Source organism: Caretta caretta, chromosome 12 (genome assembly GCF_965140235.1).
Source record: "Caretta caretta isolate rCarCar2 chromosome 12, rCarCar1.hap1, whole genome shotgun sequence".
In the NCBI taxonomy this organism is placed as follows: domain Eukaryota; kingdom Metazoa; phylum Chordata; order Testudines; family Cheloniidae; genus Caretta; species Caretta caretta.
This window is the reverse complement of record NC_134217.1, coordinates 6,729,979-6,741,293: the sequence shown is the minus strand read 5'-3', so window position 1 is coordinate 6,741,293 and position 11,315 is coordinate 6,729,979. Positions and strand designations below refer to the sequence as shown.

Below are 11,315 nucleotides of genomic sequence, written 5' to 3'. Positions count from 1 at the left end.
GCTGCCGGGACACAGCTCCCTGCCCGTCTCGCTCCCAAACTGCGCAGGGGAAGTGAACAGGGTAGCGTTAAGGGCTGGGGTCAGCAGGGAAGCAGAAAGTTAGTACTGGCCCCCTGCCAGACAGAGCCCCCTGCTGACCCCAGGCCTTCAAGAGCAGCCACACCTGCTTCCCGTGCAGAGGCTCTGTCCAGCAGGGGAAGTGGATGGGACTCTACCCTGAGGCCACGCTGAAGGGCCAGTGTCAGCAGGGGGCTCTGTCTGACAGGGGGCCAGTACTCACAGGGTGCAGCCTTCAGCTCCCTGCTCAGACAGTCCCCATCAACCTCCCCAGAAGAGGAGGGTAACTGCCAGTAGGTGAGTGCTGCAGCTGTGTAATGCGGGAGCGAGACCGGCAGGGAGCTTGTTTCTGGCAGCTGAGATGTCTACACACAGCCCCATCCGCTTCCCCTGCCAGGCAGAGCCCACTCCTGCCCCCTGGTCCTTCAGCCCGGCCGCATCAGCTCCTCGTGCTCCCCAGATAAACCTCAACGTGCCCCACAATTTGAAAGCTTCTGGTATAAATCATGGATTCTCAGACCTGGGGTTGTGAACACATCAGGAAATCGCAACTGCTCTGCTGACTCCATATGTCTAAAAAGGGGGGTGGGTCCCAAACAGACAGAAGAGGGAGACAGAAAGTGGGGAGGCAGTGGGGGAGACACCATCCCAGAGTGAACACTGCTGAGAACTACTAGCATAGGTTAAAATAAACAGTCTATTGGAGGTTCATAATTAACAAGGAACCTTCACTTTTGAAATTTTCCAACTTCCTACTGCGTGAGTTCTTAATAGCGAACAATCCACCCACCTGCACTGAGAAGTGTGTGTGTACGTGTGTGTGTGTGTTAACAGGGTGTGTGTGTGTGTGTACATACGTACACATGCCGATTAAGAATTCAGGACACATCAAAGAGTGTGACACATTGGGTTTTCCAACCTGAACTCTCTCCCTGAAGGAGAGCTCTAGAAAACAACCCCGGTTTGAAGTTTCAGCGGTGAGGGTATGAACACAGTTCAGTTAAACCACAGCTGGTGCGATTCGGTCTCGGGGCTATAAAACTGCAGTGTAGATGTTCTGGCTGGAACCTGGGCTCTGAGACCCTCCCTCATCGGGGGTCCCAGAGCCCAGGCTCCAACCTAAATAACTACACTGTAATTTCAGAGCCCCGCAACCCGAGTCAGCTGACATGGGCCAGCCGCAGGTGTGTTTCTTTAACACTGTAGACATACCCCGAGAGTCTTGCAAGCCCAAAAGTTTATTCACTGGGCATAGGACACTTCCTTTGAACTCAACAGCCGCTAAAGTGATTTTGCAGAGACTTTCACAGAATTCCACCTTTGAGCTGAGAGCAAGCATGAGAAGTATCAGGCCAAAAGGAGCTCATGAGAGCAAGTTAAAGAGCCAGTTCTGATAAAAAGGAAATTGGAACAGAAGTTAGAACTCAATCCTAACTACAGGATGCAAAGCCTTCAGCTGCTCTTAGTTTCTGCACATCCCCATAGACTAGAAGACAACAGAAGTTCATACGTATAGATATTTATTGGTTTCAGTGAATTATACAAATGGATTTGACCTGCTATCAATGCCAATATAACTTTATTGGGATATGGAATGTAAACAGATGTTTCAAATAGAAACATTCCAACCTTATATTATAAAAAAAAAAATTAAATATTTGACAATGCCGGAGAAAGAAATTCTGTGTTTAGGTGCTGGTGGCAAAACACTATCTCCGGTTTCTAGGTTTAGGAGGTTTCTAGAACCGCTGGAGAAATTACACATAGAACAAATAAAGAAGCAACTGTGAGTTGTGGGGCTATAAAGCTATCAAGGGATCGGATGAAAAGCCACAAGAAAACCACCCCACCCCCCAACAGAATCTTAGCCCCAGAATTCAGCATCTGGCTGATTGTTAACACACTACATGGACCCAAGCTCTGGATCAGTAGCTTTAGTCACCCCAAAAGCACCACTCCCTTCCTGTTCCCACCACACCACTGCTTACTGATCCTCCCCCGTTGCTGTTCCCACTACTGCATCCCCAAGCTCTCCTACTGCATTTCCTCACAGCTTCCCCATTCTGCTCTTCATTCAATGGTGCTGGCCTGAAACACTCCAGATTCATACTCTGGAATTGTACTTCACCTGGCGTGAGCCATGAAACAGGTTACATGGCTGTATCTCTCTTATTACAGGATCAGCTTTCCTGAGGTCTGTGGGAAAGTATTTTGCCTGCTACAGAAAAAACCTCCTGCCTCTACATTCAGGACTTTCCATAACAGGCCTAACACATTTTCTGAATGCACCTGCGGGGGTGCTCACCTCTCTCTGAGCAACTTAGAAAGTGGCAGTTGGTTTTAATGATCCAAAGCAATCCTGAGACACTCTTCCTCCGCAACTGAAACCGAAATGAAAGGGCCAAACTCAGACCTGGAGCGAGCAGGTGTGACTCCCAGACCTCAGAGCTGGATCTGCTTCTACCCAGTCTGAATTTGGCCCCAGGCGTCCACAGTTCCAAAGGGCGTATTTATATAGATGCATGCTGTGGTCCACTGGCGGAATGGCAAGTTTGCTCCACCAGCGTGGTAGGAAAAGGCTAGATTGGGAAGGAAGAGCAGGCGCCATGGAAATGTGAACAAGAATCAGTCACCGTGAGCCCTGGGTATCTTGCAAACCATTTGCCCAGGGCTTTGGTACCACAGGTTGAGTTACATTATCCACAACCACCAGAGAGGAACAGAGGTGCTAGCCCCCCAGAGGTTAGATTTCTGCTGAGTATAAATGGGGGAGGGGTCTTGGTTATTCCCTTCACTGTGTGACTGAAGGTTTTGTTTTTATTTGTAAACATCTTGAGTTACCCGTTGTTTTCCAGCCTTCATCGCGCTGCTGTCAGGCCACTGGAGAGCACAGCATTTTCTGAGCTGGGCTGGGACTGCTCCTTCACCACTGGGTCTGCAAGAGAGACAAGGATCAGCCAGGGATGGGACGCAGTATTACAATGAGCAATATCAAAGCTTCACTTTCATGAAGGCTTAGGTTCTTCCAAGGAACGCCCCCCTCCAAGCAGCACAAGCTTCCATTAGACTTTGGAGAACCTGGAATTCCAGCCGTCAGTATGACAGCAAGATCCATAGGGAGGTAGTGAATGGAAGACTCACCTCCCACCTGATCAACAAACCCTTCTTTCCTTTTCAAACCCAGCCATGTGACTCCGACCCCAGGTCTTGCTCCCCCTGGGACTCACAGAAATATGGATGCTCCATGGCCTCTTTGGCAGTCAGTCTCTGTTGATGGTCATATCGCAGAAGTTTGTCCAGAAGGTCCAGGACTTCAGGACTGACCAGGTGTCTGTTCTCGCTATGGATGAAGTTCTCCCAGCGTTTTCGCGAATGCCTGTAGCAGAGGGATGTCTTTCATAGTACAGACCGATCTCTGAATGGCACAGCAGCTACCATCAGATCCTAGGAGGGTTCACCTACCACACCCATATGTGAATTTAGAGGGCAGTGTTGGAGCTAATTAGAGCTACCTATCAACGCCCTCTACATCCGGCATTTCACTAGTGACACCCAACATGGGCAGTGCCACTCAAGCCTTCTCCTTTACAACCCAGTGTCCTTGGCTTTTGGCAATGCTGGGCTCGAGTGAAGTGTTCTGTATCTCAGTGAGAGGGAGAGAACTGCACAGTAAGGCTAATTTAGAAGTGCTCTCTTTATGAGCAGCTTTACAGAGGCCTGTTGCTGTCAAGGGTTCCATTCGATAAAGAACAGGCATGAATTCCAAACAACTAGGGTGACAGCTAGGTTCTGTAGCCTGCAACGTGCAGGAGGTCAGACAAGATGATCAGGATGGCCCCTTCTGGGCTTAAAGTCTATGAGATACATACAAGGGCTTTAAAAGCACGCTCAGAGTGGTGAGAAGGTCTCTAGTTCGAAGCCAGCCTTGCAAATTTTTACTCGCCATCCCACACGAGGTTGGTAATTTCCCTTGACAGACCAGTAAGAGATAGTCATCAAGACTTGCAAAGCAATGCAGTTGATTCAGCCACCTGTCTCCCACTAATTTTAACTGGGAGATGGGTGATTAAATCCCTTACCCTGCTTCGAAAATATCAACCCGGGTTTCTCATTATTGTCATGGGAAAGGATGGGCAAGTAGATCCTGGGTCTGGGCTGGCAAATTTGTGACACAATTTTGCAAGCTGAGAGCATGAAGACAAAGCAATTTCTGGGATCTAAGGAAAGCACAGATAGCCATATGTGGGGTCAGAAAGGAATTTTTCCCCCAGGTCAGATTGAGAGTGGCCTGGGGGATTTTTCGCCTTCCTCTGCAGCGTGCGTTTGGGGGTCACTTGTCAGGATTTCCCTGCCATTGCAGGGGCCTAGGCACTGGTGCACCTTGGTCCCCCTACTAGTCTCCAGTGGGCTGTAATCCTTTGATCTAATTTTGGTTGTTGGAGTTAGCATGCAGATGCTGCGTGGTCTGGGTGGCCTGTGGTATGCAGGAGATCGGACTAGATCATCTGATGGTCCTTCCTGGCCTTAAACTCTACGACTGACTCGTAGGGAACAATTCCCAGCATCTGTGGTAGGTTCCCCCCAACCAATTTCAGTCTTTTTACTGGCATCACGAGGAATGGCAGAGAACCGAATCTACTATGCAAATCTAGTGGCTTATTCAGTGCATAGACAGCCGGAGGATAGAAAAAAAACTACGTTTCATTAATAGCTAGATAAGAGGCAGACAAATGACACCGCAGCCCAGGAGACCTAAAGCAGCACTTGTGCTTTGGAGTCACTCTTGGGATGTATGTTTAAAGAAAAGAAACCAAAAGTCACGTTTTGCTTCTTGCCTCCCCTACTTACTGTCCCAGGATATCATTGAAGTGCGGATCCAGTTCTATGTGGTACTTCTTCAGATACCCATACAGTTCATCTGTGCCCAGAACCTTAGCAATGCGAACCAGCTGCAACAAAAGACAGATTTACAGAAGCAACAAGAGAATGGCAGGTCATTGACTTAAGAGACTGTCCCGACACCACTGTCCTGGATGGATGGATGGAAGGGCTGCTGCATCCATGGGTCCTCTTGCATTTGGTAACCACAAACAAGAGTGGGAAGTTAGTCTGTTAGCACCTGAGCAGCTAGAGATTAGAAGCTCAGTGTTGGGGAAATCCTGAGGTCCAAGGAAAGCCCCTTACTAACTTGTTTCTCCAGCACCACAACAATTTGTGCCACATATCATTGGGCCTTCCAGAAGGCGCATGCTTTCTGCTGTGCAAGTCTTGACACCTCAGTTCAATCAAATGCATAACAATGCCTACCAATCAGATGGTCCCAGCCCCAACCAAAGGAAAGAGGCAAACAAGAATTCCCCCTTTCAGAGTCAGACAGCATCTCCTCACCTGGTCATAGTTGTCCTGGCCATGGAAGAAGGGCTCCTTTCGGAAGATCATGCTGGCCAGCATGCAGCCTAAACTCCACATGTCTAAGCTATAGTCGTACATCTGAGGGGAGGAGAACAAAATCAAATGGAGGAAGGCCACACACACCTTAGACCCAAGCCCCAAAAGACCCCTAGTCAAAGGAGGCTCTCGGCTTTCCAACTTCATGACAAAGTTGCTCTAACATGGTAACCCCCAGGGGGCAAATGGACAAACCAAAAGTGGCCTGAGTGCAACCATAAGCAACACACTAAGTAGCCATTTGGATGCAGACTCTTACTTGGTAGTCCACAAGGAGCTCCGGTCCTTTGAAGTACCTCGAGGCCACGCGGACATTGTATTCCTGAGCTGGATGGTAGAACTCTGCCAAACCCCAGTCTATGAGCCGCAACTAAACACGCAATAGAGAGAAACACACAGAGTAGGAGCAAACAGGGTTCGTTGCCAAGTACAAACAAGTCAGGTGAAGCCAAGTCTGCCAAAGCTTTTTTTCAACTGTTTGGTGAAAGCCCGGAGCCCTTTGTGCAATGATGCTGTATCGCCTGGTCTCTGCTCATGCTGCCACCTCACTCGATTATTTGCAGGGCTTTGTGGAGTTACCAGGGCTCGGCGAAGTCTCTGCCCGGCAACCCTAATCAAATAATCTATTGCTGGGTGACTCATTGGTTACTAACGCCACCAGTCAAATAAAAAGACAGCTAACTGGATGCTAGGGAACAAGCAGGAACCAGCCGCATTAAACAAAAATCAAAAGCACAGCTGGGTGCGAAGGCAGCATCAATGCTAACAAGTGGGAAGAGCTACGAGAGAGTCACTGGCTAGAGCAGCCCTTTCGGGTGAGAAATGCAGACTGCACCACACTTGCACAGAGCTGCAGATGGCGTTATAACTGCCTGGGAGACTGTCAACCCCGGAGCTGTTGGCATCAGCTGGGAGACCGCTACCGTGGCTTAGCGGCTCAGGAGAAATGTGCAGGTGGGAGGACTCTATGGCACCACTTGAACTGGCCAGATGGAGGGAAAGACCCCGAGATACCACTGTCCCTTTGGTATATGCAGCATCCACCCCAAATGAGAAAGGGGTAAATCAGCAGTTCACTGCCACATGCAGCCATGAAGTTAAGATGGCACTCCAGTGCTGGGTATCAGGTTTCTGACACAATGGGCAAGTACCCACTAAGGTATTTTATCCCATGGTTTGACCAGTGTGCGTCAAAAATGACAGAGGAGACACGTGAAAAAGAGGCCACGGTATTGCACATGGCGGGCCTGTGCAGATAAACCACAGGCTTTCACCTAGGAGATCAAGCCTGAGCACAGGTGAAAGGAGGTTATCCACTGACTTCATCCACACACACTTAGAAAAGTCATCTGAAACCTAAAATAGCTACAGAATTCAGAAGAGGACCCAGCGCTCAAGCCAGTGGAGTGAAGTTACTCGAGGGCTCTGAAAATACTGTGGTCTCGCATAATACCACACACACAGATGAGCCAGGGCTGGGGCAACAGCCCCTACTCTGAGCCTCTTGGCTTTTGGGGATTTAACTGGGGGAAGGGTCTTCTACTTAGTAGGTTTAAAAAATAATTTTAAAAACCCCAAAAGCTAGAGAACTGGTAGATCCCACAACCCCCCCACGCACCAATATCACCTATCCCCTAAGAAAGCAAAACTCTGTATTGAGACTATAACTTCACTGGATCCAACGACAGGAGAAGCTTATGTTCCCAGTGTATAAAATCCACGTCCTCTTCAGACAAGATAGGATGTCATAACAGAACACTCATAACAATCACACTGTCCAACAGAGGAACTTCTGCCCCTCTGACCTCCCACTTGTGCCCCGTTCCCCGCCCTCTATTTCTCTTACCCCCTGTCCCAAGCTTTCCAGGTGGTAGCAGTGACCCTTCTCTTCTAGCAAGGGTTGGAAACCACTCCCCAGATAAGCGGAGGAATTGGAGTAAATAGAAGCAATCCCCACACATTCTGGCCAAGTCAGAGCACTTTGCTTCTGTAGCGCTCAGAGAAAAGGCAGCAGAAGTAAAGGGTGCTAGCTCAGACTGACAATCCCCAGCAGACGTGTTGTACAAGTGATCTCGCTCGGGGAGAGAGAGTGGTCAGGGCTGGGAACAAGAAAGCCGCAGCCTAGCGTAAGGACATTGTGGTGGCAAAGTTTCAAGCTGCCCCGAACCCTCAATAACGCTGTGCCCCACTGCAGAAGTACCTTTTTCTGTTGGTGGTCTATCATGACGTTGTGGGGTTTGACATCCCTGTGCATGATCCCCATGCTGTGACAGTAATCCAGGGCCTGGCAGACAGACAATATACAGTCATGTTAGACAAACCAGTAAACACAGACCAAAGTCCATGATGTAGCACATGGTTCTCCAGCCAGTAAAGTAGGTGTGCCCGAATGGGGAGAGTACAGCACGTGAAGGACAATGAAGAACCACCACCCTTGTTTCGCTCACCATCCTGGTTGCGGCAGAAGAGACATGTTGCCGGTAGAGAAGGGGACTGTGCAGCTGCCATTCTACACTTGGTTCATTTGTCATACAAGGCTCCGACTCCTGGATCTGTGCTCCCAGCATGTACTTTAGAGCTCAAGAGCCAGTGAGATAGATGTCCCACAACCACAAGTGACTGTCCGTCATTTCCGCTGTCACTGCTGGCAGGAGAGGAACTCCCCAGGAATGCAGTGATTTCTACCATTTGCTCAATGTTTTAGGGCCTTTGAGGATGGCTTTTCTTCTGAGACTCCAGAATTTGCTTGGATCTACCAATAATTTCTAAACAAAGATCACACCTGTGCAAGGCGCATAATGACTTGAACACTATGGGACGAATGATGATGTAGTTCAAAGCACAAGGCAGGAAACACAAGCAGAGAGTGCACAGACATGAGTTTACTCTCAGCTCGAGGACCTTGGGCTAGCTGCGTCCCTGTGCAGCTGTTCTCTGTGTAATGAGCGAGAAGCATACAGCTTTTCTACCTCAAAGGGATGGTGGAGCTAAATCTATCAAGGTTTGTCAAGTGCTTGGAGATCCTCACATGGAAGGCTTTAGAAGAGGACGATGTATTCTCTGCCTTTGTTGCATTTGTGGAGCTGAATTCCTTATGCAGTTTGTCTAACCTGCCTTGTTCCTCTCCCTCATTTCTATAAAAATAGAAGCAGCCTGGAGCTTCATAGTATGCCTTGAGTTCAATCAGAAGGGGATTTCCCTCCCAGACAGGCACATAATTATTCCCTGAAAGGACTGGGAACACGGATGGGTAACCACAGCGTGGGGTGGCTAGGAGATCTATTCCAAGTGGTCATCTTGAGTCACTGGCCCCCCGGAGTGGACACTCCAGGGCTTGGACAGCCTTTTCCGACACTTCCAGACCCAAAGCCAGCCCAGGCGGCCTGGAAATGGCAGTTTTAATAATCCAGTTGCCCTGCTGGGAACCAATACAGACAACAGCGGCTGCCTTGGTGGAGATTCAACAGGAGAGTGCCCAGAACACTCTCCGGTTCAGCTTTGAGAACCGACGTGCTCTGCTAGCTCCTTCAGACTGAAGCTTGAGATCCCATAGAGACGGTTCAGCAGATCTCAAAGACCTGCCACATGATGGCCCACAAGCCTCAGGAGAGAAGGGGGGGAGGGTGGGGTGTCTAATAAAACTCAAAGGAGCATAAGGGCGCACACTGCTCCCTTGAGGATGTCATTCATCCCTTTTCTTCCCTCTCTGTCATTTGGAAGAAGTACCAGCCAAATAGGTGCCTTACTGTAAGTTTCTCGGTCTGGACTCAAAGGGCCTTAGTTACCCTAAGAGGTAAGTCGAAGGCCAGCAGAGCCATGAGGGTCTAAAGCCTCAGCCCCACCGACAGAAAAAACTTCAGGGGCTTTGAAAGATTTCAAAGCATTTAACGAGCCAGCTTGTTTCTGAACCACAGGCTCATTCAGGGGAAGGAAGATTTGAAGCCACCTACCTCCCACCCAACTCCCTAATGCCCTGGTGACTCTGGACAATTGGGGTTACCAAATCAAGTTCTGTAAAAGCTCAGGAAAATGCCCCTCTTGTGCATGCACTCAGGTTCTGCAGTATCAAGACAACACAGGGCTGGTGATCCAACCCCTCTGGCTTTGCATAATGCCAACCATGCCTAGCCCACCTACAGTATGAAAGACAACTAGAGAGCCCCAGTTCAGTTCTGAACTTCCCTCATTCTTCTCTCCTCCACGGGGGCTGGTTAGTTTGCTCTCCTCACATCAACCCTCCCAAATGGGCTCTGTTATGTGACAACAATTCTGCATTAACTACCAGAGAGGAAACAAGCCGAAGTGTCAGTTTGCCAGTGGGCTGCTCCAGGAATTCTGCCATTGCCTCAGAGACATTCATTCCCCCAGCCCGACTCCATGGCCTTTGATCGTTCTTCACGACCATCACTCACCTTGAGCAGCTCATACATATAAAACCGAATATCAAAGTCTGTCAGGATCTGGTACAGTTGCTGAAACAGATTGTGGGAGAGAAAGAGAAGGGCAAATAAATATTCAGATCTTGATTGTTTTAGTCTAAAACTGCACCTTTTAGTTCCTAACCCCCACTTCAAGTACTGAAGCCACTCTGCATCCTTTTCTAATGCCGGGAGCCAGCGTCTGAACTCAAAAGGAATGTCAGGTGTCAGTGTAGGGTTACTCTGGTTAATCGGATATGTACATGGAAATGAGGGCACAGATTCCGCAGTGGGGAATGTCGGCATCCTACAGACTCATCATTGCCCCTTTGCTTCCTCTAAACTGGATGATCCCCTATAACATCAGAAAGCAGATAGATGCTTAGGAGAATATTAGCTTTCACATTTCCTCTGCGTATCGAGACGATCTACACTGATCGAGAAGGCTGGAGTGGCAGTTGCTGCAAAGGGACAGAGACAGTAATATGGAAGGGAAAAGTAGTCCAGAGACTCCATCACAAGGTGGGAAAGAGATCACAGTACTGAGTTCATTACTGGCAGCGTAAGTGATCTACTGCGGTCTCACTCTTTCCTCTATGTTCCCATTGGGATTAGTAATCACGGCTACTGTAAAGCAGCAGGGGAAGCATTTAAGACCCAGGGTGCACTTAAAACCATAACTCATCAGCAATACCACTAATGTCTTTGTCACCCAGTCATGCCCAGCGTGAGCCACCCCTTGGGTCATGACTAGCACAGATTTAGCATTTCACTCTATATCCACCATCGGCACCTTCCTCAGCCCAACCCTGTTCCACTGCTCCTACCCCATGGGGTGAGTTCTTCCCTCCTTCCCAAGAGGCCCAGCATGGTGCTAGGAAACAGCAGCTGTGCGAAGCATGACATGCACATTGAGTTTTACAGAAAACACCAGGACTTAACCTTTTTTCCTTTTTAATAAACAAGCATCTCCTCAAAGCCCAGTCAAATTGTTTGATTTCATTAACTTCAAAGCCAGCTGCGGACTCAAGGCACTGCCTAGTAGTTTCAAGAAAACCGCAGCATGGTGATTTGAAGTTCACATTCAAAGGAAAGAGAGCAGACCCTGAATTCTCCTCAACGCTGGCGCGGTGTTAAATGCTGAAGAGTGAGGTAAACAAGTCACCGCCCATGCCTAAGGCACCCTCAGCAACACACCTCAACCGCCCAGCCTTCACCATCCCTGCTCCAGTAAGCTGCCTGCTCATCCAGCGACGTACAACACAGGTACAGCGCAGGACCTGGTTAGTGCCTCTTGGGGTGCAGACTAAATTCTGTTTTCGTGAGCTAGGGTGATCCTAACATTCAAGCGCAACTCAGTGGAGCAGGCACAAGTCAGCAAGGATGAGACTG

General features: G+C 49.0%; 1 protein-coding gene across 3 annotated transcripts in view; it reads right to left on the bottom strand.

Annotated features, from left to right (window-relative positions):
- The window catches only part of CSNK2A2 (casein kinase 2 alpha 2), a 41,630-nt gene that overhangs the window by 9,186 nt on the left and 21,129 nt on the right, over positions 1–11,315 (bottom strand). For all 3 annotated transcript variants that reach the window (XR_007359292.2, XM_048870798.2, XM_048870794.2), the window contains exons 5-11: positions 9,918–9,977; positions 7,706–7,789; positions 5,765–5,875; positions 5,446–5,547; positions 4,906–5,006; positions 3,285–3,433; positions 2,899–2,992 (exon numbers count right to left, since the gene is read on the bottom strand). Coding sequence is in view for 2 of the 3 variants with exons in the window: in XM_048870794.2 (XP_048726751.1) it covers positions 2,916–2,992; positions 3,285–3,433; positions 4,906–5,006; positions 5,446–5,547; positions 5,765–5,875; positions 7,706–7,789; positions 9,918–9,977 (684 nt within the window). In the remaining variant the exon portion in view is untranslated. The remainder of the gene's footprint in view (positions 1–2,898; positions 2,993–3,284; positions 3,434–4,905; positions 5,007–5,445; positions 5,548–5,764; positions 5,876–7,705; positions 7,790–9,917; positions 9,978–11,315) is intronic.